Source organism: Pan paniscus, chromosome 2, assembly GCF_029289425.2.
Source record: "Pan paniscus chromosome 2, NHGRI_mPanPan1-v2.0_pri, whole genome shotgun sequence".
Classification (NCBI taxonomy): Eukaryota; Metazoa; Chordata; class Mammalia; order Primates; family Hominidae; genus Pan; species Pan paniscus.
The window spans coordinates 184,005,226-184,028,333 of record NC_085926.1 but is presented as its reverse complement, the minus strand read 5'-3'; the positions used below and the strand labels follow the sequence as shown (position 1 = coordinate 184,028,333).

Sequence of the window (23,108 nt, the reverse complement as noted above, 5' to 3'; positions counted from 1 at the left end):
TGAAGGAAAGAGAAAGATTATAAACTAATTAGGTAGGCATGAACTGTTTAGCATATGATATCCAAGAAATTGCGTTTCAGAAAATGTCTTTATATAGAACCTCTCACCTCAAACTGTATTCCAAAAACAAAACCAAAGCAAAAAAAAAAGCCCCCCAGTTCAATTACAGTATTAAATGTTCTTAGCTACCAGAAAAAAAATAGATGATCATAATTACACTGGGGGCAGGGATTTTCTAATGAAAAAGTGACATATTCGACTGTTAACCAATTTTAATTTCTACAAGTCAAAAATCAATATAGAATCTTTGAAAGACTAAGGACAAGATGTTTGCATCGCTATCCCAAAGATCAGGTTAATTCTCACAAGGTATAAAGAAACCAGCTATTAGAATCCAGCGGAAAAAAAAAATACTAACAATGCAATAGTGAACAGAGAATTCATAGAAGAAGTGTCATGGGCTAATAAATCTATGAAATAATATTTAATATCACAAGTTTTTAAAAAAGGAAGAAAAGATTTTCAAATTAAAACAGTGAGAAAGCCATGCCATGTTTCACTGACCAATTAGCACAGCTGTTTTGTCTTTATATTCATTGCTGTCAAGGGTATGGGGAGACCAGGACACTCATACAGTGAGGCAAGAGTATCAACAGTTACAGCCATTCTGAAAAGCATGTAGACCCATGTGTCAAGAACTGTTATAAATATTAATATACGTTGATCTAGTTCATTTACTTTCACTTTTAAAAATTGTTCATATACTTCTAGGAATTTATTCTAAGTAAAATACAGATTACCAGAAATACAGAGAGACTGATATATAAGAATGTCACGTCTACATTACTTATCATTGCAAAAAGTTGGAAATTTCCTAAAAATTTCCTTAAAATGCCCAACATTTAGGGAAAGGTTTCAGCTGGGCACAGTGGCTCATGCCTGTAATCCCAGCACTTTGGGAGGCTGAGGCAGGCAGATCACGAGGTCAGGAGTTCAAGACCAGCCTGGCCAACATAATGAAACCTCGTCTGTACTGAAAATATAAAAAATTAGCCGAGCATGGTGGTGGGTGCCTGTAATCCCAGCTATTCAGGAGACTGAGGCGGGAGAATCACTTGAACCCGGGAGGCGGAGGTTGCAGTGAGCCGAGATCACGCCGTTGCACTCCAGCCCAGGCGACAGTGCAAGACTCCATCTCAAAACAAAACAAAAACAAGAACAAAACAAAACCAAAATAAAACAAAAACAGAAGCCCATATTTGTTTATATATGTATATACAAACGTATATATATATTTATTCAGGAAACTTGTCTCATTATTATTACACTGTAAGATGATCTCTCATGCTTCACCATCACAGTTAGGTGGCATAATCTGAGCCTCAAAATTCAGAATCTTCTCCCAGAGTTAGACAATAGCAGAATCTCAAAGTCAAAGATGATCCTAGTTATCTAGTCTGGTGATTCTCAGACTTGAGTATGCATCTACATAACCTACAGGGGTTCTGAAACACAGATTGCTGGGCCACATCCCAGATTTTCTGGTTCAGTAAGTCTGGATGCCAGAGAGTTTTCATTTCTAACAAGTTCCAAGGTGATGCTGATGCTGCTGGCCTATGAGCCACACTTTGAGAACCAATGACGTAGTTGAACTTCCCAACTCATCAATAAATCCCACACTTCTTCCCCACCCTCTGCAAAACCTGATTGTCCAGTTACATTCTTTTTTTTTTTTCTTTTTCTTTTCTTTTTTTTTTTTTTTTTGAGACAGAGTCTCGCTCTCTTGTCTAGGCTGGAGTGCAATGGCACAATCTCGGCTCACTGCAACCTGTGCCTCCCAGGTTCAAGTGATTCTCCTGCCTTGGCCTCCCAAGTAGCTGGGATTCCAGGCGCCCACTACCACGCCTGGCTAATTTTTGTATTTTTTAGTAGAGACGGGGTTTCACCATGTTGGCGAGGCTGGTCTCAAACTCCTGACCTCAGGTGATCTGCCCCACCTCGGCCTCCCAAAGTGCCAGGATTACAGGTGTGAGCCACTGCGCCTGGCCTTGTCCATTTACATTCGAAGGCCTCTGATGGCAGGAAACACTGTCAGGAAGCAGCACATTCTAGGATCTTGGAGAGCCCGGAAACAACTAAGACCGGAAAGCCATGCAAACCTTCCTCCTCCCTTAGGCTCACCATGTTTCTTTAACTTTTAAAATATCGTGGAGACTATTTGAGACCTTCCAGATTTGTGCCTTTCTATGCATCTCCAGTTCAAATTACAGCAGACCTCAGACACTTTTCTTTTTTGTTGTTTTGTTGTTGTTGAGACAAGGTCTCACTTTGTCACCCAGACTGGAGTACAGTGGCGAGAACACGGCTCACTGCCGCCTCGACCTCCCAGGCTCAAGCGATCCTCTCACCTCAGCCTTCCAAGTAGCTAAGGGCGCGCCTCCACGTCTAGCTAATTTTTGTATTTTTTGTAGAGACGAAGTTTCACCATGTTCCCCAGGCTGGTCTTGAACTCCTGCGCTCATGCGATCTGCCCCTCTGGGCTTCTCAAAGTACTGGGATTACAGGCGTGAGCCACCACGCCTGGCCCCTCAGGCACCTTTCAAATGGTTTGGGAAGGGTTCACACTTCAGGTTATTGGCCATTTTACTAGGCATTATCTGAATTACACGCCCTGAGAAGGCAACATTCAGGAAGAAGCCCCTCAATCTCTTGCTTCTCTTGAAGTAATAAGAATGTGTTGGTTTGCAGAAAACAGCCCCCGACAAAGTCAATCCCCAGCACTAGTGAAGTTCACATTTTTATTCTATTTTAAAGGGGAAATTACATGCTGTAATAGTTTTGTGAACTTCGAACTATCATGCAAGAGTCTAGTGTATCAATTCTCTCTGTGATCAAACAGAAAACTATGCACTTAGCTGCTGATCTTAGCACTTGGCCAGGTGCTGTCAGTGATGTGAACAGTTTTTAAGAAAATCATGGAGACTTTAGTCAATGGCCTGACTTGCCCAATTACCAAAGAAGCTTGGGTGCTAACTACAGAAACGTGGGATGACCTCTTTCTATCAGGGTTTGAAAAGGCAGGCTTAGCCACATTCAACTACCTCCTAAAATAGGATCGTAACTATTTTACCTGCTAGCCCCTAATTTGAGGGTAAGGGACTGATATCCCTTTGACTGGAAATGAGGATATGATTTCATACTTCTTTCGGTTCTATAGTAATAGAATCCACAAAGCTGACCAAAATATTATGTTACCCAGGAGCCCCAGACTCCTACCCTGTCAAGACCTTTGTCAGAACCGCTGAAAAACAAGCAGGAGAGATTTGAGTTTTACTTCCTCTTCCGTGCCCTGGAGGTACTAACTAGCAAATAAATAGCTCAGCTAAAGGGAGAAAAAAGAGAAGCGAGGGTCTCGGATCATCTAAAAAATAAATAAATAAATAAAATAAAATAAAATAAAAAGGCCGGGCGCGGTGGCTCGTGCCTGTAATCCCAGCACTTTGGGAGGCCGACACGGGCGGATCATGAGGTCAGGAGATAGAGACCATCCTGGCCAACATGGTGAAACCCCGTCTCTACTAAAAATAAAAAAATTAGCCAGGCATGGTGATAAGCACCTGTAGTCCCAGCTACTCAGGAGGCTGAGGCAGAAGAATCGCTTGAACCTGGGAGGTGGAGGTTGCAGTGAGCCGAGATTGCATCACTGCACTCCAGCCTGGGTGATAGAGCGAGACTCTGTCTCAAAAATAAAAAAAGGGGGGGAGGGGCTCTACCAGCGGGAAATGTAGGCACCCGCTACCATCCTCTGCTTCCAACAGAGCCATCTCCACTGCCAGCACGTAGGGCTTATCAGTCAGTACTTCCACAGTGTGTTGTACCCTGAACAGGCACTGCACTGGCTCAGAGAGTACCGTGGTGAATAAGCTGAAGTCCTTCCCCTCATGGGCATGGGAGATCAGGAGTGAGAGAAGGCTGACCACAGGGGAACATGCCACAAACATGTTCCACAGGGGAACAAAGAATGCTACATTGCATGCCACAGATAAGTGCTGTCCGAGTCTCCAGTCTCCAGCCTATGCCTCGCTTCCGTGCGTCCTGGGATAAACATAATGCCCACAATAAGACACACAACACAAAATGATGTTGATGCATTCTCAGTTTTCTCCTCTGGTGACTATCACAAAACAGAGACTCTCTCCCCTTTTAGGTCTCCGGGCTGGTGGAAGCCAACATAAGGATCATTTTCAGCTTTTAGCACCAGGTTATGCTAATTGTCCACAGTGTCTTCTGGTTCTATCCTTCCCTTCCATTTCCTGGAGCCCTTTATTTTTATTTTATTTTTTTGAGATGGAGTCTCTCTCTGTCGCACAGGCTGGAGTGCAGTGGTGCAATCTTGGCTCACCGCAACCTCTGCCTCCCGGGTTCAAGTGATTCTCCTACCTCAGCCTCCCACGTAACTGGGATTACAGGTGCCTGCCACCACCTCCAACTAATTTCTGTATTTTTAGTACAGACAGGGTTTCACCATGTTGGCCAGGCTGGTCTCAAACTCCTGGCCTCAAGCGATCCGCCCATCTCAGCCTCCCGAAGTGCTGGGATTACAGTTCCTGGAGCCCTTTCAATGTAAACCTGGCTTACAGTAGTGCCCTCTTAGCCAGGCACTCACTACCCCAGCTCACCTTGACAACAGCTGTTAAATAATTTCCCTCAAACTCTTTTCTTTTGTGTCATGTTATTCTCCAGCGCAGAATGCCATCTCTCATGCTTCCTCGTTTCTTCACGTGAACCCAGTCTTTCTGCCTCCCTTTAAAACCCCACACCAGCTGCCCCACCTGTGTCCATGACCACATTTCTCATAGTTTGCCCTGAACTCAACCTGCTCATCTGTGACTTCTCTACCCACTCCCTTTTCATCAACACATTTCCTTTCCTTCCTTCAGATTTTAAAATTCTTTCCTCCTTGTTCCCATCAGACTTTTCTCATTCCATGCCCACCTTGTTTTGGACACCACTTGGTTTAGCCGACATTGATTTAAATTCATTGATGGTTCTGTGTTCAAGAGTTCTGTTGTTCCCTGCGGTCACACTGTCATTTCCTATAATGTGGTAAAAACCACAAGAATGAGTTCATAGGTTCTGTGTCTTTTGACATCCATCTTTCTCTTTCTCTTTCTCCATAAGACAAGGATTTCACTAACTGTTACTTTCCATTTTACAGTTTACAGTGGGCTTTCATTGACAATCTATTCTTTGATCTTTGTGAGGAAAATAAGACGAATGTTATCCTCCTCATTTACAGTTCAGTAAGCACTGGCTCTGAAGAGTCAATGATTCATCTAAATGTTCACAGCAAAGAAGTGAAAGTGTCTGGACTCAAACCCAGGTCTTTGAATTCTAATTGCTTCCTGTTCCCACTTCATCGTCCTACTCTGAGCATTATCATACTTAATAAATATTGTGGATGGATAATGTAGATTATTAAGGTTGCAAGGCCACACTCAGGTAGGCATTAACTATTTCAAAGCCATGACCTGAGGATAAGGTTGGGAATAAAGGCAAAAATGAGAATACATCAGTGTCTTTCACTTCCGATTGACTTAAAGTTTACAGGAGAAAACACTTATAAATCCTAAAATTTAAAGAAAAAAAGTTTTAAAAAGAATTTAGGGTCTTCCCTCAAAGGCCAAGAAAAGAGGAAATACATAAGGCACTCACTTGGGAACTCTCCACATAATGGTGCTTGGTCAGAGGTCAGACCAAAGCCTCGGTCTCTTGATTGACATCTCAGCACTGCCTTGGCAGGAATGACCAGGAGCAATGGAGGCTGGGAATCTGAAGAACTGGGCTCTAATTGTGCTGCTGCTCTGTTTGTGAACTTAGGCTAGTCTAATGGGCTCCTGCAGAGGGGTCGATTGAGTCCCTGAGGTCTCCTCTGGCTGTGACATTCTGAGAGTCTGTGAATACCAAGAACACAAGACAGGTGTGAGCTGATCACCACGTGGGAAGCTCACACCTGTCTCTCCCCAGTGCTTCCGCCCCTCACTTCCAGCCATGACAAACTCCAGGCCCAGTCAGGGTCAAGTTGCCAATTTTGAAGCCGTTCAAGGACAGTTGTCCTTCTGCATGGGGCTCCTTCCAGCCTGAAGCTGGCCTTTCCTTTCTCTGCGACTCACTCTCCCTTAGGCTACTGAGATTTGCATGCCACTAATTCATTTCTGCCTCTTTGCTTTTAGATTAAAATTACTCACAAGAACCAAGCGCCCATGATGATGGGGCCTCCCCAGAAGAGCAGCTTCTTCTCGTTGAGAAGGAAGAGCCGTTCAAAAGACTAAACAGTGCGCCAAACACCAGCTAAACCAAGAGAGAAAGCAAGAAACTATAATGCACACTCGCACACACACATTTATGTGCACACTCACACATGCACACACACACACACACACACTCTTCTCTAACCAGTGGAAGCAAAGCCACCCTTCGGGAAGAAAACGTCACCTTGCCATACATTGTGTTTCAACAGTGGGTACACCCCTAACAGAGCCAGTGCCAACAAAACATTTTGAATGCACTTAGGGCCCATGAGGTTGTGGCTGGCTTAGGCAGCAACCTCCACATTCCCACAGGCCTTGAGTAGAATTTTCTGAGACTGAAGGGAAATCCCCCTTTCTTTCTACCAGCCCTGCAAGTTTCCTCACGGACGCTCGCGAGGAGCAGGCTGCAGGTTTCCTGCCTATGGTGAGATCAGATGTGGCCAAGGGAAAGAGCTCTGGTTCCAGAGAATTTGCACAAAGGTCCCTCTGTACAGAGACAAAACGGACTCCGGCTCTCAGAGCATAATCCTTGGCAGGGCTCAGCAGGCGCACGTTGGTTTCTTGGTCATCCTTTGAGTGACAACTTCTCCCTGAACCTGCTGAAGAGGCAGAAAGGCCGTGGAAAGCTGTATTTCCATTCTTGGGTTTCTGCGCCGTCAGTGGGCACTTGTTATTTTCCCGGAACCTTCTCCTGGTGTCTATGTGTTTGTTTAGAGGCGGCTCCAAGAGCCCCCAGAGCTGCCTGCATAGCACACCTTAGATGTGGTATTTATTTTCTTAGTTCTGTGAACACCTGGGAGGGAAAGCGGAGAAACTGGGATTTATTTTTCAAATTGGTGTCATAATATTGTGTAAAAAGGGAAGGAAAAAAAAACCACCCCCAGCTTCTTTCTTTTTCAAGCCAAAGCGTGTTTCCTGTTTGAGTTCCAAGCCCTGGTGGCAGACTATTCCTGAAGGCAGAAAAGATGGGAAGGAAGGAACTTTGCTGGGGAAACCAGGAGACGGTTCCCTCCTGCTTCTTTGCACTCACCACTCCCAGAGTATGACCTGAAGGACCTTCTGATGGTCTTAACGTGTGTGTGCGTGTGTGTGTGTGTGTATATATATATATATTTAGCCTATATATTTATATATATATAAATATTTATTTACTGATGGACTTTTCCTGATTGGAAAAAAAAAAACATAGGTAGTATGAGACAGAAAGTGGTAAGGAAAAAGAAGTTTCTCACTCCCCGACTCCACTGTTTCATTGTCAGGACGCATCTCCCTGCGGTGATCACAAGGGTTAAGGGGAATGAAAGTAGCTCCCTATTATGAACGAAGAGACCGAGAACTCCTATTCTGGATCCTCAAAACAAGCATGAAAGACCTGCTGGGCTGGATTTACTCTCCCATTTGTCAGATAAGAAAATTGAGTCTCAGAAAAGTTCAGAGACTTTTCCATGGTGTCTTGGCTAATGCAGCTTGAGAGTAGGTGCCGTTACAAAGATATTTAATGGAGAAAAGAACCCACACATCTCAGAGTAGGGTCATTTCTGGTCACTGAAAAGTGAGTCCACTTGGATCCAGGTTGCCAGGGAGGAACAAACGTACAGCACATGCGTGGATGGGATATCCCCACACAAGAAAACGAGCGCCTCATGCTGCTTCCCAGAGGTTCTCTCTGACCTGAATGGAAAAGAAGTTGGTCTGAGATCGAAGGTACTAAACAGATCATCAGACTGAACTATTCACATGTCACCTCATCATGGTCATCATAGTCTCTTAGTTTGGAAACAACCTTGGCTGCAGGGATGACCTCAGTGGAGAGTCACAAGAAGGACTGAGGCGTCTTCTGCAAGATACTGCCAGCCAGGACAGAGGGGTCTCAGCAGAGCTCAGTGGGCTTCATTCAGCAAGTGCCAGCATTACCATCCTTTCCCAAGGGCAAGGCCATGCAGAGCTTCATTGGGCCTCCATCCCTCTCTGAGATTTATCAGTGGAAACTTGGACCCACTTGATATCGCTCCACTGAGCTGCCTCTAATCTCCTTGCATTGGACAGGAGCTTCGGACAAAGAAGGGAATATTAAGATTGTGTGTACAAATGGCACTTAACTGTGAAGGACCATCTAGGAGCAAGATCCTGGACCATTCTGCTCAACCTAACAGTGCAGAATGCTAAGTAAGGGGAAAACCAGGCCACCTGAAGAATATCTTTAATGATGGTATTCTTGGTGATGGGACCAACAAGCTCCAGAATTACTACAGGTACTATCTTGGAAGCCACTTGATTCTGAAACTGAGGCAGGTTCAGGTTTGGGGTCACTGATTCTAAGACATTTACAGAAGTTCATGCATGTGTTTCAGCCATGATCCCCAAGATTGAGGCTATTGAGACATGGCACTATCAACAGGTGAAATTGATTCTCAGAGACTCACAGGTCTCATGAAGGGGCTGTGCAGAAAATGGCCCTTACCTGCTGTACCCTAGTGCACAGGACTTGCAATGTTGCTTGAGAGACATATCCCAAGTCCTTCTTAGAGGCATGGAGTATAACAACTTCAGTGGAATTGCACTTCCAGTTTGGTAACCTTAGTAAATCTTGTGTTGTTGTTTAATCGTGCCTTGCAAATCATCCTTTAAACACTATGACTGTGGTTTCTTGTTGTGGAGTCCCTCATCATAGTGACCCGCATAGCAACCTCTGAGGTTAGCAGAGAAGGTATTATTATCTCGATCTCAATGAGGAGAACAAGGCTTAATGAGGTTTAGTGACTTCTCAAAACCGCATGGTTAGTCAGGGGAGAACCTAATCCCTTATTTCTTATCTTATTCTGATTCTGGCCATGCTACAAACATGTTCTCACCTGCCCCCCATGCTTCTACCCCAACAGCAATAAAAACTGTAAAGCAGGAACTCTCTAGTACATTGTGTTGTCCCTAAACTGATGGGCTAGGAATTGTGTCTCATTATGGCTTAGTCTTTGTGGGTTTTCCCCAGTGAGTTGAGAGTGGAGATAGACCTAGTAGGATGATTATATTCAGGTCAGAGACCAGCTCCTCTCAAGAGAGTTCTTTCCACAGATGGAAAAGATACGTTAAAATTGCCAAATAAATTAGGAAATACTTGGCAGAACCTGGAAGAGCCTCCAGACTGGCGTTACATAACATGCATATACATTATACATATGCACATTATATAAGGTGACATAGTACTTAATGTGCTGTATATATTATGTAAATTACATATTTGTGAGTAATCATGATAAATATAGAGACCCACTAATCACTTTTTTACACATACTCAGTGACAGATTAGGAAGTTACTTTGCCAGAGAGTCTTAAAACTTACTCTCTTCTGCTGCTTTGGTTCCAACTCCTGCCAAAAATAATTGCATCAACTTTTCCCATCTCTAGCCCCCTCTTCTCTTGGCCAAAACTCTCAGTTACCTCCTGTCCCAGCTAGTCTGTGCCTTCCGTGCAACACTACCACAATTGGGATCCATAAAAATAGAATCATGGGGATGGGAAGGATCTAGATGCTCAGATCCCCTATATGTCAGGCCTACACCTCAACACTCCCAGGCAGGTGCATGTCTAATGCTAATATTAAAAGAGCGGGAGTTGGGGGACGGAGGAAGAGTCTACCAGCCTTCCAAGGAAGGAAACTTCACAGTCTTCCTTGGCCGCCAGCTCCAGGCTCTAACAGTAATTAATCAGGAAATTATTTCAAATGTCCAGTCTGAGTCCCCACAGCATATCTGAAACCATAATTTCCTAAAATGTGTCTCCCAAAACACTAGTGTCCATCAAATGTTCCGTGAAAAAAGAGTTCTGTGGTCAAGTACTAAATCTCTTCTGGGAAGTACATAGAGAGTCTCTGAGAACTCCTAGTAAAGAACCATAGAGTCCTTTATTTGTCAACATCTATAGATTAGAAAACACTGCCTTAAGACCACCATTTATTTTGTTGTTCTCAGTGGAGGTGGAAACACGCAAGTGACCATCCTCCACAATAATATCTCAAAAAGTGCTTTTTCTAGGACAAGAAGTCTCCATTCTTTTTTTTTTTTTTTTTTTTTTGGCCAGGGGCTGGGGACAGAGTTTTGCTGTTGTTGTCCAGGCTGGAGTGCAATGGCACAGTCTTGGTTAACTGCAAGCTCTGCCTCCTAGGTTCAAGCGATTCTCCTGCCTCTCCTGAGTAGCTTGGATTACAGGCATGCACCACTGTGCCCAGCTAATTTTTGTATTTTTAGTAGAGATGGGGTTTCACCACCTTGGCCAGGCTGGTCTCGAATTCCTGACCTCAGGTGACCCACCTGCCTCAGCTTCCCAAAGTGCTGGGATTACAGGCATGAGCCACCACGACCGGCCAAGTCTCCATTCTTAAGACCCTTTTTCTTGTTTCTTTATGAGATTGTTTGTCTATTTTTATTGTTCCCCTCTACACATCTTCAAGCAAGAATCAATGATCTAGGCCCTTTGTTTCCTGAGTTGGGAAGGGACTGGAAAGGGGATTAAAGAGAAGAAAAAATGAAAGGGTAGGCATGATAGCAGGTAGAGATCAGACTTCATCTGTGTAACTCCAGAGACCAGAATCAGGTCTGAAAAACACAGTTGTAGACAGGTTAACTTCTATTCAATTTAATAACTACTCCTGGAGCTGCTCTAATATGGAAAGGGCTGCCATGTACGGGAATGAACATGCACCTGCTCTTATAGGAAAAAGCTTTGACCTGGTTGGATGGGAAACAAACAGTAACTAATCTACCTTGCCCCAAAAGCTATTTAAACTGTTTTCGTAGGCATTAATGTTAAATCAGTAAATCTATTAATTCCCTTTGAACAGCATTTCTTGGTGTCCCTTATTTTCTGAAAGAATGAAAAATGACTCCAAGCGCAATTTCTGGATTGGGAGTACTGACCATTTAGACCAGTCTTGGACATGGCAGGATTGACCTGACTCACTGGCACCCTCAAGGGTCGCTGATGGTGGTTGTGATTGCTCCTTGGTAGCTCTGAGAACTTAAAAAATGGATTGTAGTATTAAAGTCAAACAGATTTTGCCCTTCTACCGAGATCCATATGAACAGTTTGGAACTTCTAATCATAAATATCAGACCTGTATCAGACTTGCAATAGCAAGGAAAAAGAAACTATCCTACATCTCAAATTCCAACAAGTTTTAAATAAAACAGGAGAGCAGAATTGTACAAACTTTCATATGGAGCCATTGATTTTAGCTCAACTTGATGTTCTACCATATTAGAGTGCATCTTTCAACTTTCTGCTATAAAGAGAAAACAGGAAAGGGAGATAAGAAAGGAAACTCCCAGCTGGGCACGGTGGCTCACGCCTGTAATCCCAGCACTTTGGGAGGCCAAGGCGGGCAGGTCACGAGGTCAGGAGTTCGAGACCAGCCTGACCAACATGGTGAAACCCCGTCTCTACTGAAAATACAAAAATTAGTTGAGCTTGGTGGTGCATGCCTGTAATCTCAGCTACTCAGGAGGCTGAGGCAGGAGAATCACTTGGACTCGGGAGTGGGAGATTGCAGTGAGCCGAGATCACGCCACTGCACTCCAACCTGGGTGTCAGAGCGAGACTCTGTCTCAAAAAAAAAAAAGAAAGGAAATTCCCATTCATTGCTTACTAGTGCCAGGCACAGTGTCAAGGTCTTTTCATGTGCTTTCCCTTTTGATCTTCAGAACAGCCTAAGATATTGGCATTGTACTTTTTACAGATATAGAAATTCATACGTAGAAAGGTGAAGTACTTTGTCCAACAGACAGCAAGTGATAGAACTAGGACTTGACACGGGTCTGTCTCATATGAAAATCTATGCTCAGCCAGGCGCGGTGGTTCACGCCTTCAATCCCAGCACTTTGGGAGGCTGAGGTGGGTGGATCACCTCAGTTCAGGAGTTCAAGACCAGCCTGGCCAACATGGTGAAACCCCGTCTCTACCAAAAATACAAAATTTGCCAGGTGTGGTGGTGCACGCCTGTAATCCCAGCTACTTGGAAGGCTGAGGCAGGAAAATCACTTGAACCTGGGAGGCAGAGGTTGCAGTGAGCCAAGATCATGCCACTACACTCCAGCCTGGGTGTCAGAGCGAGACTCTGTCTCAAAAAAAAAAAAGAAAGGAAATTCCCATTCATTGCTTACTAGTGCCAGGCACAGTGTCAAGGTCTTTTCATGTGCTTTCCCTTTTGATCTTCAGAACAGCCTAAGATATTGGCATTGTACTTTTTACAGATATAGAAATTCATACGTAGAAAGGTGAAGTACTTTGTCCAACAGACAGCAAGTGATAGAACTAGGACTTGACACGGGTCTGTCTCATATGAAAATCTATGCTCAGCCAGGCGCGGTGGTTCACGCCTTCAATCCCAGCACTTTGGGAGGCTGAGGTGGGTGGATCACCTCAGTTCAGGAGTTCAAGACCAGCCTGGCCAACATGGTGAAACCCCGTCTCTACCAAAAATACAAAATTTGCCAGGTGTGGTGGTGCACGCCTGTAATCCCAGCTACTTGGAAGGCTGAGGCAGGAAAATCACTTGAACCTGGGAGGCAGAGGTTGCAGTGAGCCAAGATCATGCCACTACACTCCAGCCTGGGTGACAGAATGAAACTCTCATCTCAAAAAAAAAGAAAAAAAGAAAAGAGAAAGAAAATCTATGCTTTTTCCACTACATTTTAGTGCCTTTAACATTCTATTCTAATTGTTTCCAACCATACTAGTATTCTACTTGAAATAATATGGCATTGACAAATTGATATCCCATCTGTTCAACCTCTGTATAGCCATCTAATCATGTTCCTACTGAAGAACTTCCAGTGCTTGTTCATATTTAAACTCAACAGCCTCCACGGACAGCTGGATTCCAAAACCCTGGCAATCGAATCAGTAGCCATCCCTTCCTTAATCCTCAATGTCTTCATGTTCTAGCTGAATGCAACTCATTTCCCAGGACCTACACCTAATAGGTTTTTTTGTTCAGCTCTGTGAGTGGGAGAGCAGCAAACAGCCTTCTCAGATTTAAATGCCATGGTCAACAGTGACTGGCCAGCAAAGGGAAGGAGCACTGGGGTTGCTGAAGGGAGCCTCCAGCGAGGAGGCTTTGTATGCAATCCTCATTAGTGATAGGCGTGGGCTGGGCCATCTGTGTTCCACAGGAGAACAGAATGGCAAGCTGCCTTTCAGATGCCAAGAGATGCTATCTAATGGGAAGATCCAGAGAGCTCAAAAAGCAGAGAAGCATCTTTCTTCATAGGCATCTCTGTGGGAAACCAGGGACACAGAAAACCAAGGGGTTTTGGAAATTAGCTACTTAACTTGCTGGGTGTTCTACCCTTGCTGCCACTTCATTCTTCATGTCCAAGGTGCAGGATGACAAGCGAGCCTTGCAACCTCATCTGCGAACTAAACTCCCCTAGATAGAGCTGTGGTGAACCTTTGTAAGTCTGAAATCTGTGCATGGAATAGCAGGTACATTATAGCAAGACATCAGAGTTTACGATTAAGCCTCCAAGTCTCCCAGGGGTCAGGAAACCCTGCAGGTAGAAGAGACGGTTTAATTGGATGCTCAATGCTGATTCCAGAGAAATCATCAGAAAACCTGGAGGGCTACTCTAAATGGGTCAGATTAAGAAAATGCAATTTGGAACAAAGAGGGTAACATCTAACCCAGTATCAAGCATGCAGTAGGTAATGAGTAAACATTTGTCAAATGAATAAATGAATGAATAGCTAAAGTGGGTATCTGTACTTCTACTCTGGAATGGGTGGGGGGCAGGGGGATGAAAGCTTTTTAACTAACAACTCAGGAACTTGAAACCACAGGATGTAGAGGGAGCTCATGGGGGCCTTTAACTACCCAGACATCTGTTGAGTGATGGATACAGCTAAATATGGATCATCAAAGGGCTTTCTAGGTCACATGGAGGGCAGCTACATGATTCAGAAAATATGAAATTCAACTTGGACAGAAAGACAGAAATATTTGCAATTCACTTCTTAGAGATAAGGTCAGAATTGACAAAGAATAAAAGGGCAGCACAGAAGTAGAGTTACAACACAGTAAGAGATCAGCATAATAAGATACAGATTCACAAGATGAAAAGAGATAGAGAACTGGATTTTTTGGCAGATTGATTTGGGCAAGGGAGGTGGGCATGAACACTACAGTCCAAAAATAGAAGGAAGAACTGAGAAATCCTCAAAAAATATTTTTTAAGCCTAAAGTCGAGTAAATGATAAAATAGAAATCCCCAGGTATTAATGACGTTGTTATTAAATAACAACTATCATTTATTATCTAGTCCAAAGCTTACTATTTTTATGACCACTTTTGAACTTCACAAAAACCTGTATGGTTCTCTATTTGACAAGTGAGGAAAACTGAGAAACAGAGCAAATCTCACAGTGACAGATCCAGGATTCAGATCTGTCAGTATCTGCCTTCAAAGTCCAAGTTTCTGCCTGCAGGGCCATTAACAATTCCTCTGAGCCTCAGGAATGGACAGGGATTTACTACCCCGAAACTAATCCCCTATGTAGGACTTACTCCCTTCTCAAACTGGAAACCCAAGTCCCTCTCCTCCCTTTTCAACAGAGCTGGAGTGGAAATAGCATTCACATGTCTAGAAGCGGGGGCACACTGAGGTGGGGCAGCAGCCCTGAGCAGCAGGAGGTCCATTCAACCTCCTCCTACCTTCCCAGGTCCTTGTTCCCAGGCACCAGCTGGGATATATCCTAAGGCACTACTTGAGCAGGATGGACAACGGTGGATACCTAGTGAAGAACTCAGCCAGATCACAGTATTCACATAGTATTAAAGATCATACTAAAAGCTATGCAGAGACCATAGTAAAGATCAGGGGCAAAAGAAATAAGGTCAGGTAGTCAAATGTCAGAATTTAGTAACATCTCTAAAGGTGGAGTGGAGATTTGAAGTGGCCTTTTAAAAACATTTTGGGTGAATCATAATTTGGGATAAAAATTACTGCCTAGAGTAATGCAAAAAAATTGAGCATTTTTAAGTCTCAAAAAGCAAAAATCTTTTAAAAATGAAATCTTAAGAGGAATTACGAGGTGAGGAATAATAAAAATAATAGGCCGGGCGCGGTGGCTCATGCCTGTAATCCCAGCACTTTGGGAGGCCGAGATGGGCGGATCATGAGGTCAGGAGATCGAGACCATCCTGGCTAACATGGTGAAACCCCATTTCCACTAAAAATACAAAAAATTAGCCGGGTGTGGTGGTGGGCGCCTGTAGTCCCAGCTACTTGGGAGGCTGAGGCCAGAGAATGGCGTGAATCCAGGAGGCAGAGCTTGCAGTGAGCCAAGATTGTGCCACTGCACTCCAGCCTGGGCAACACGGCAAGACTCTGTCTCAAAAAAAAAAAAAAATAATAATAATAATGTATTTGTACCCTAGAATATAGAAAATGAAATGAATTTTAAAACCCCACAATATACCTGGCAATCCGGAAGAAGATTCCAGAAAGTTTGCATTTTCTGTTGAGGGACTAAACAACAGTACTTTCAAAGTAATTAATGAACTTCTTTTGTCTTTTTTATTTTTTTAAGAAAACTGGTACCAATTGGTTACCAGAAAATGGCATGATCTTCAAGAAAAAAAAAGTTTTCCTGGTGAACATTTCCTCTCTCCCCAACATCCTTGAGGTAAAGGGATTGAGAACTAGATCTTTTAACTCAGAGAACCATACTTGCATGGAAGGTGTTAATAACAGAGGGTGTCACGGAATCGCTGTTTGGGGTTTGCTATTGTCGTACTCTGCTACTACCAGACATTAAGGTAATGATAATAGACCTAGGAGAACTAAGCAATTCCTGCCTCCTGTCTGCTCCCTGTCAGCCTCCCGAAGCCCCCACAGGTTAAATATGCCTCCTGAAATTAGAACATCTGGGAATAAATTCTTTTTATGATGAGAATGCTCAAACATACAAAAAAGTGCAGCCATGAGTATAGTGAGCAACCATGTACCCATCACTTCGATTTAACAGTTGTTAACATTTTGCCCTGTTTCATCTTTTTCTGACTGAATTTTTTTTCTTTTTTTTTTTTTTTTGAGATGGAGTGTTGCTCTGTCGCCCAGGCTGGAGTGCAGTAGCGCGATCTGGGAATCACTGCAAGCTCTGCCTCCCAGGTTTACGCCATTCTCCTGCCTCAGCCTCCCGAGTAGCTGGGACTACAGGCACCCACCACCACGCCCAGCTAATTTTTTGTATTTTTAGTAGAGATGGGGTTTCACCGTGTAAGCCAGGATGATCTCGATCTCCTGACCTCGTGATCTGCCCGCCTCGGCCTCCCAAAGTGCTGGGATTACAGGCATGAGCCACTGTGCCTGGCCTGAATTTTTAATAAGTAAGTTATAGGTATCATGACATCTCACACCAAAATACTTGAGCATACATCATCACGGAGGATTCTCTCTGAAGTGTTGAAGGTTGTGTGTATCGTCCGCATTGCTGAAGGAAGGCTTCAAGGTGTTGTGCATATGAGCTCTGTCATTTCTCAACTGACTGAGTCCAGTTGTTTCCAAGCAGAAATTCATCAGGACATTACCATCACTCATGAGGAGAAAGTGTTAGGTGGAACCAAAGACGGTCTTAGCTGTATTTGAAACATTTCTGATTCTTCTGGAAACAGGAAAGCAAACAGCCCATGAACTAAATTCTCAAAAGACACTAAATCAGAAAGTGTTATAAGCACTAATGATGCCAGACAGAAAAATGCAAAACACTTGGAGGAGTCAGAAATTCACCTGAAAGTCCGGGCGCGGTGGCTCACGCCTGTAATCCCAGCACTTTGGGAGGCCAAGGCAGGCGGATCACTTGAGGTCAGGAGTTCAAGACCAACCTGGCCCAATATGGTGAAACCCCATCTCTACTGAAAAAACACAAAACAATTAGCCGGGCGTGGTGGCGCGTGCCTGTAATCCCAGCTACTCAGGAGGCTGAGGCCGGAGAATCCCTTGAACCCGGGAGGCGGAGGTTGCAGTGAGCCGAGATCGTGCCACTGCACTCCAGCCTGAGAGTAAAACTCCGTCTCAAAAAAAAAAAAGAAAGAAAGAAAAAGAAATTCAGCTGAAAAATGCAAGTTCTTAATTCTGAAACAAAAAACTGTTTAAAGCATTACTAGTTACAGAGTGGTTGGGCACAATATTATTTTGAACAGGTAAAACAATAGAACACCATGTCTGCAGATTTATTTATTCAGCTAAAAAACAGTTTTAGTTATTGTGCCATCACGTGAAGAGTAGGAAGCTAGACTCAGGGAGTGGGTAGGCTGCTGTGATGTACAGATACTCCCCTCCACTAGGGCAGGACTGATCTGGAAGTGTGTCAACCCCCGAGAGAACATCTGGGAAGCCTGGTTGAAAAGCTTTGGCTCATTTATGCAGGGTAAGAGAGAATTTTTCAATAGGCAAAATGTATGGAAAGCAGGTATCATTCCACTTGCTCTGTGCGTAGCTGCTGGGATCAGGATGGGCTGACTGCACATGTTCCGGACAAGATGGTGGGCAAGGTGGGTGGTGCAAAGGTCTACCAGCTCAGTGATTCCGCCAAACAAAAGAAAAGCAGGCAAAAATGAGTGATAGCAGGTGCCAGAATATTCAGCCTGTCTCAGTCAATGAACGAAATGTGTTTCCCATTTTAAGCACAGCCTAAGGGAGAAGTAACAACTAGAAACCAAGGCCTGATAGATTCCCAGCCTGTGCACGGTGGAGCTACACGGGCACCTACCTGACTTCCTACACATCGAGAGGAAAGCTTTCTTATCCATACCCCAAGTGCGCATCTGCCCGCCTTTGAATCATTAAACACCACCCCTCCCTTCGCCACCCCTTTCCTCACACCATGGAGTTCATAACACCAAGCATCACCTTCTCTTCTCCTGACACTGACACCAAAAGAAAAGGAAGTCTATGTTGACGGCACAGAGATGAAAATTGCCTCCATCATTCTGAGTGTAGGAACATGTTTTCTTCCCAGATCGCCCCCTCTTTGGAAGAACACAATCTCTTCTAAGCTCCCTCCTCCAGCCTAACCCCTGGCCCTGAAGCCCAGGATCTGCTGATCAAACACATGAGCTCACTGCAGCTTATATAAGAGCTCTTGGCAGGCCTTCCCAGAGATGGATGCTGGGCTAGGTCTCTGCACACTTGTGCTTGCCTCGCCTAGGCAACATGACTTTTTGTTTCTCTATCTCCTCAGAACAGAGAGGCCTATTTGTACTACTGTTCGTCAGTCGTTTTGTAGTAGGGAAGAGGAAGCACAAAGTTTCTTCCTATTTCCCAGTGATTAAAAGTGGCCCAACTTCCTAAGGGGGAAAATAAGAATTCAAAAGACAAAGCTCACTTGAATGTGCTGAGCCCCCTTCACTTGGCTGTTTTCTGTGATGGAGCCACACCGCTGTGGGTCACCACAGGGGAGCAAGGATAGAAACAGAGTGGGAGCTGGGGGCCACGCCTGTGTGACATTTCGGAAGACTCCAGCTCGAAGGTCCTTTCTGAGATGTTTGTGAGCAGGGACTAGGGCAGAGGGAAAGACAAAATATTAGGTTGGAGCAAAAGTAATTGCTGTTTTGCTTATACTCTTAATGGCAAAAACTGTAATTACCTTTGCACCAACCTAATCGATGAGAATTCCCATCTTCCCCCAAAGGGGAAATAAAAGGACATTTAGGGAAATCTGTCAGATAGTCTCAAAGGTAGGTCATCTGCAAGAAATCCATCCTGCCTCCGACTGACTTGGTGAGAAGTCCCATCCATTCCCAGACTCCATTTTCTTAAAAGAGAAGAGAAACTTCTGGAAACCGCACTCAGGAACTCAGAGAAACGAGGAAAGAGAAAAAGCAAGGAAAAGCCATTCATGAGCCCAACTTCCAAATTCAGTGGATATTTTGCATGGCTCCCAAGAGGAGAAGGGACGGTTGTATGACAGGATTTGTTTCTCCTACTGCCACTGACGAAAGGAAAGGAAACGCATGAGGCCCTTTGCAGTGCCCGGCTCCCTTCTGCCGCCTCAGTCACTCCAGGCCTGGGGCTCTGAGGCAGGGCCAGGGAAGGAAGACGCAGGCCTTAGCTGTGGCCATTCTCATTCTCTTTCCTGAGCTTCGAAGCCACATCCTGAGGGCACTTCCTACCCACACATCCTCGTCCGGGGAAATGTGCTCATCTCCTTCCGCTCAGCACTGGACTTCTCTCGCAAGGCCAATTCTGGTGCCTCCCTTCATACCAACTGGCAATAGGGATGTGGGCAAGTCATATTACAGCTCACTTTCCCCACATGTAAAATGGGGCTGGATAGGGTGATTCACACACTTACTAATGGATTCATCAGTGAATATTTTGTTTTTAAAGAATGTCTATCTGGGCTGGGCATGGTGGCTCATGCCTGTAATCTTAGCACTTTGGGAGGCCGAGGCGAGAGGATCACCTGAGGTCAAGTGTTCAAGACCAGCCTGGCCAACGTGGTGAAACCCTATCTCTACTAAAAATGCAAAAATTAGGTGGGTGTGGTGACGCACGCCTGTAGCCTGTAATCTCAGCTACTGGGGAGGCTGAGGCAAGGAGAATGGCGTGAACCTGGGAGGTGGAGCTTGCAGTGAGCCGAGATTGCACCACTGCACTCCAGCCTGGGCAACAAAGCGAGACTCCGTCTCAAGAAAAAAAAGAAAAAAAAAAAAAGAATGTCTATCTGGGCTGGGCACAGTGGCTCACACCTGTAATCCTAGCACTTTAGGAGGCCGAGGCGGGAGGATTACCTGAGGTCAGGAGTTCAAGACCAGCCTGGCCAACATAGTGAAACACCATCTCTACTAAAAATACAAAAATTAGCTGGGCGTAGTGACTCACGCCTGTAATCCCAGCTACTCAGGAGGCTGAGGCAGGAGAATCGTCTGAGCCCAAGAGGCAGAGGTTGCAGTGAGCTGAGATCTCGCCACTACACTCAAGCCTGGGCAACAGAAAGAGACTCTGTCTCAAAAAAAAAAAAAAAAAAAAAAAAAAAGAATGTCAATCTGTCAGGCACTGCACCCTAATCTCTTCATATGTCGCAATGCAGTTCTATTACTTTTTCTCCATCTTTTCCCATCACATTCTGCTTTTCTCAACCTCTACCCACACCCAGAGCCTGCTTCTTCAGCTTTTTTCTTTTATTTTCGTATTTTTCTTCACTCTCTGCACCCTCCCCCACCCCAGCATGGTTCTATTTTTAGAATGTTCATACATAAAATCAGAGGATTAGAAAAGGGTTTTAAGGGGCCATCTGCCCACTTTGTTACCTCCAGGCAAACCTGTGCTTAAAAGGCCCAGGAAAGATCAGAGGGCATACTCCAAGCCCAATTTCAGGATGCACTCCAGCGTCTCACAACTTCTTCCATTAAAAAATGGCCTCAATGTCTAACTTAAACCCCTCTGTTCAATACTACTCTCCTTTTTCTCTTTACCTCTTGAGTCACATCACAGACATAAAGCACCTTTGTGAGAGAGAACTGTGGGAAAGTTTAACCCATAGTGACATAGTGGAACATCCCAGGCCCTAACAACCATAGTTTCAATGTAAAACCAGATCCAGGAACACAGAATGGACTAGAGGCTATGGCAGTTAGCTAGACTGGGCTTCTGTAAAATTAACAAAGACAGAACAAATAGCAAAAAACCAACAAGCACGACCCTACTGGACTCACAGTTTCTAACAAACTATCTCAATTAACATGAAAAGTCCACGGAGCAAGGAGTTCTAAAATCATAGCCCCCTTAGGTTGGAAAGGCCCTTCCTTAGATGTTATCAAGTCCAACCTTTTATGCAGAGTTGGCAGCCAGCATAGCACAAAGTCTGTCTCTGCTGATTACAGCTGAATAACAAATGGTGGTCATTCAGTACTGGTTCTTCCATCAGCATATAAAAAATTCCTTCAAAGCAACTCTCCCAGGACCCTGGATAGGAGGCAAGGCAGGTGTTCACCTGGACAGGGCCTGATGCTCCAGATGTTGCCCTTTTTGGTCTGTGCTAACCTGCTGAGGTAGTCTACAGTCTTAATAGAGACAGTGTGGTCTAGCGTGTAGGTCACTTGACAAGGAGGCAGATTTCAAAACGTGCTGCATTTTCTTTCTTCCTTCTTCAGATGGCAAGAGGCAGACAACTCAACTAAAGAGAAGAGGATTTACAGCAAGTTGCTGACCCAGCTTACAGCACAGCTGTCCTCTTCCATAGAATGGGAAGAAGTTTTATGCTTTTATGCTTCTCTGTACCATCAACCTCAAAGTTCGGTGGGTATCTCAGAGAAAGTGTTATTATTAGCAAGTAGTCATAATTCCAAGAAGCCACTTGCTAAGGGGTTCCTGATGGATGATTTTCTCTCTCTGTAGAAAACAAGTAAGAACCTTCTATCTTGGGGAAGTCTGGCAAATGCTCCATAGAGGCTGCTGTGGAAGGGAATCATTCCACATCCCATGTTAGGATAAGGCCTGAAACCCTGCCTGGGAAAACAAGAGCAGCACACGGAGTGGGCTTCAGTCCTGTCTCATTTACAGGGTCTTGGACACATCCTATAGGCTTCTGGGACCTGTTTTTCTGTATCTGTCAAACAAGGGGGTGCTCTAACGACCTTCCTGCTATAGCGATCTTGCTTCACCTTGGGTAAATGCCACAGCCATAGGAGAGGAGGCAGGGTCTTTGTCTTCATGGGTCTCCCACCAGGCCCAAGGTTTCTCCAAGCCCTGCTGACCCAGGAGGGCCACTCCTAGCCCCTCTGCCAAGAATCTACTTTCCTTCCCTCATTGACTGATCATGCTCAGAAATCAGCTAATTTGGGGGTGGGGGGCATCCAACATGAAAGAAACACTACAAAGAAACTCTTAGGTAAGCTCTCCACCTCTACACACACCCATACACATACACTGACACAGACACATACAGGAACCCTGAAATATAAGTATTTTCCCTTCCATGTATCAAACCTCTTTTGCCCTCTTGAATTGCCAGTGTGCTGGGAGAGAATTCAGTCCCACAGCGGAGAAGCACTGCTTCCACTTACGGAACTCAGCTAAACCTCAGTGTTTGGGGATGACCCTGGGCACAGGTTGAAGCTAAAGGTCCTAACACACCTCCATTGCAGTGCAGAAATGCAGGCTTTACCAGCCATGATTGGGGCAGTAGCTAACTAAAAGTACAGGACCAGGATCCAGATCCTTCCTTTCTTGCTCTTCCACTTCCACTGCCTCCCGCACCCTAGATGTGTTATTCTATAACAGAGGTCGCCTGCTCGAGACTGCTCATCTGCCTGCATAGAGTGCCGTGGACTTGCTCTGTAATGCACTGTATATGTGTATGTCCTGACTCTGTGGTTTACTGCAAATAAAAATGACAGCAGGTGGCTGACCTCTGACCTCCTGGTCATTTCTTTTCATGCCATTGCTTGTGAAATCAGGATTGGCCGTTCATGCTCTGGGGATGTACGTGCTCCTCCAGACACTTCTGTGACCATTCCACAGGTGCACGCTGCTAGAGAGGCACCACTGATGTGTCAGGTTTAGGAGGGGTTGAAATTCTCTGTTGCCAATTTCCTGGTGTTGAAGGAGGGGGAGAGAGAACCAAAAGCCCTATTTAATAAGCTCCAGCGAGTTGAACAATGAGAACACGTGGACACAGGGAGGGGAATATCACACATCGGGGCCTGTTGAGTGGTGGGGGGCAAGGAGAGGGAGAGCATTAGGAAAAATACCCCTGCCTGTGGGGCTTAAAACCTAGATGACGGGTTGATAGGTGCAGCTAACC

General features: G+C 44.8%; 1 protein-coding gene across 10 annotated transcripts in view; it reads left to right on the top strand.

The window, feature by feature from the left end:
- Positions 1-22,719, top strand: part of DGKG (diacylglycerol kinase gamma) — a 228,162-nt gene extending 205,443 nt beyond the window's left edge. For 5 of the 10 annotated variants that reach the window (XM_008955656.5, XM_003806620.6, XM_008955668.4 and 2 more), the window contains one exon: positions 6,234-9,223. In XM_008955656.5, coding sequence (XP_008953904.2) covers positions 6,234-6,332 — 99 coding nt within the window. In that variant the 3' untranslated portion in view covers positions 6,333-9,223. Of the gene's footprint in view, positions 1-6,233; positions 9,224-15,890; positions 15,987-21,456 lie in introns of those variants that run through there. The other 5 variants (XM_055110769.2, XM_055110770.2, XR_008624956.2 and 2 more) reach the window with 4 other exon arrangements.
- Positions 22,720-23,108: the final 389 nt, after the last annotated feature.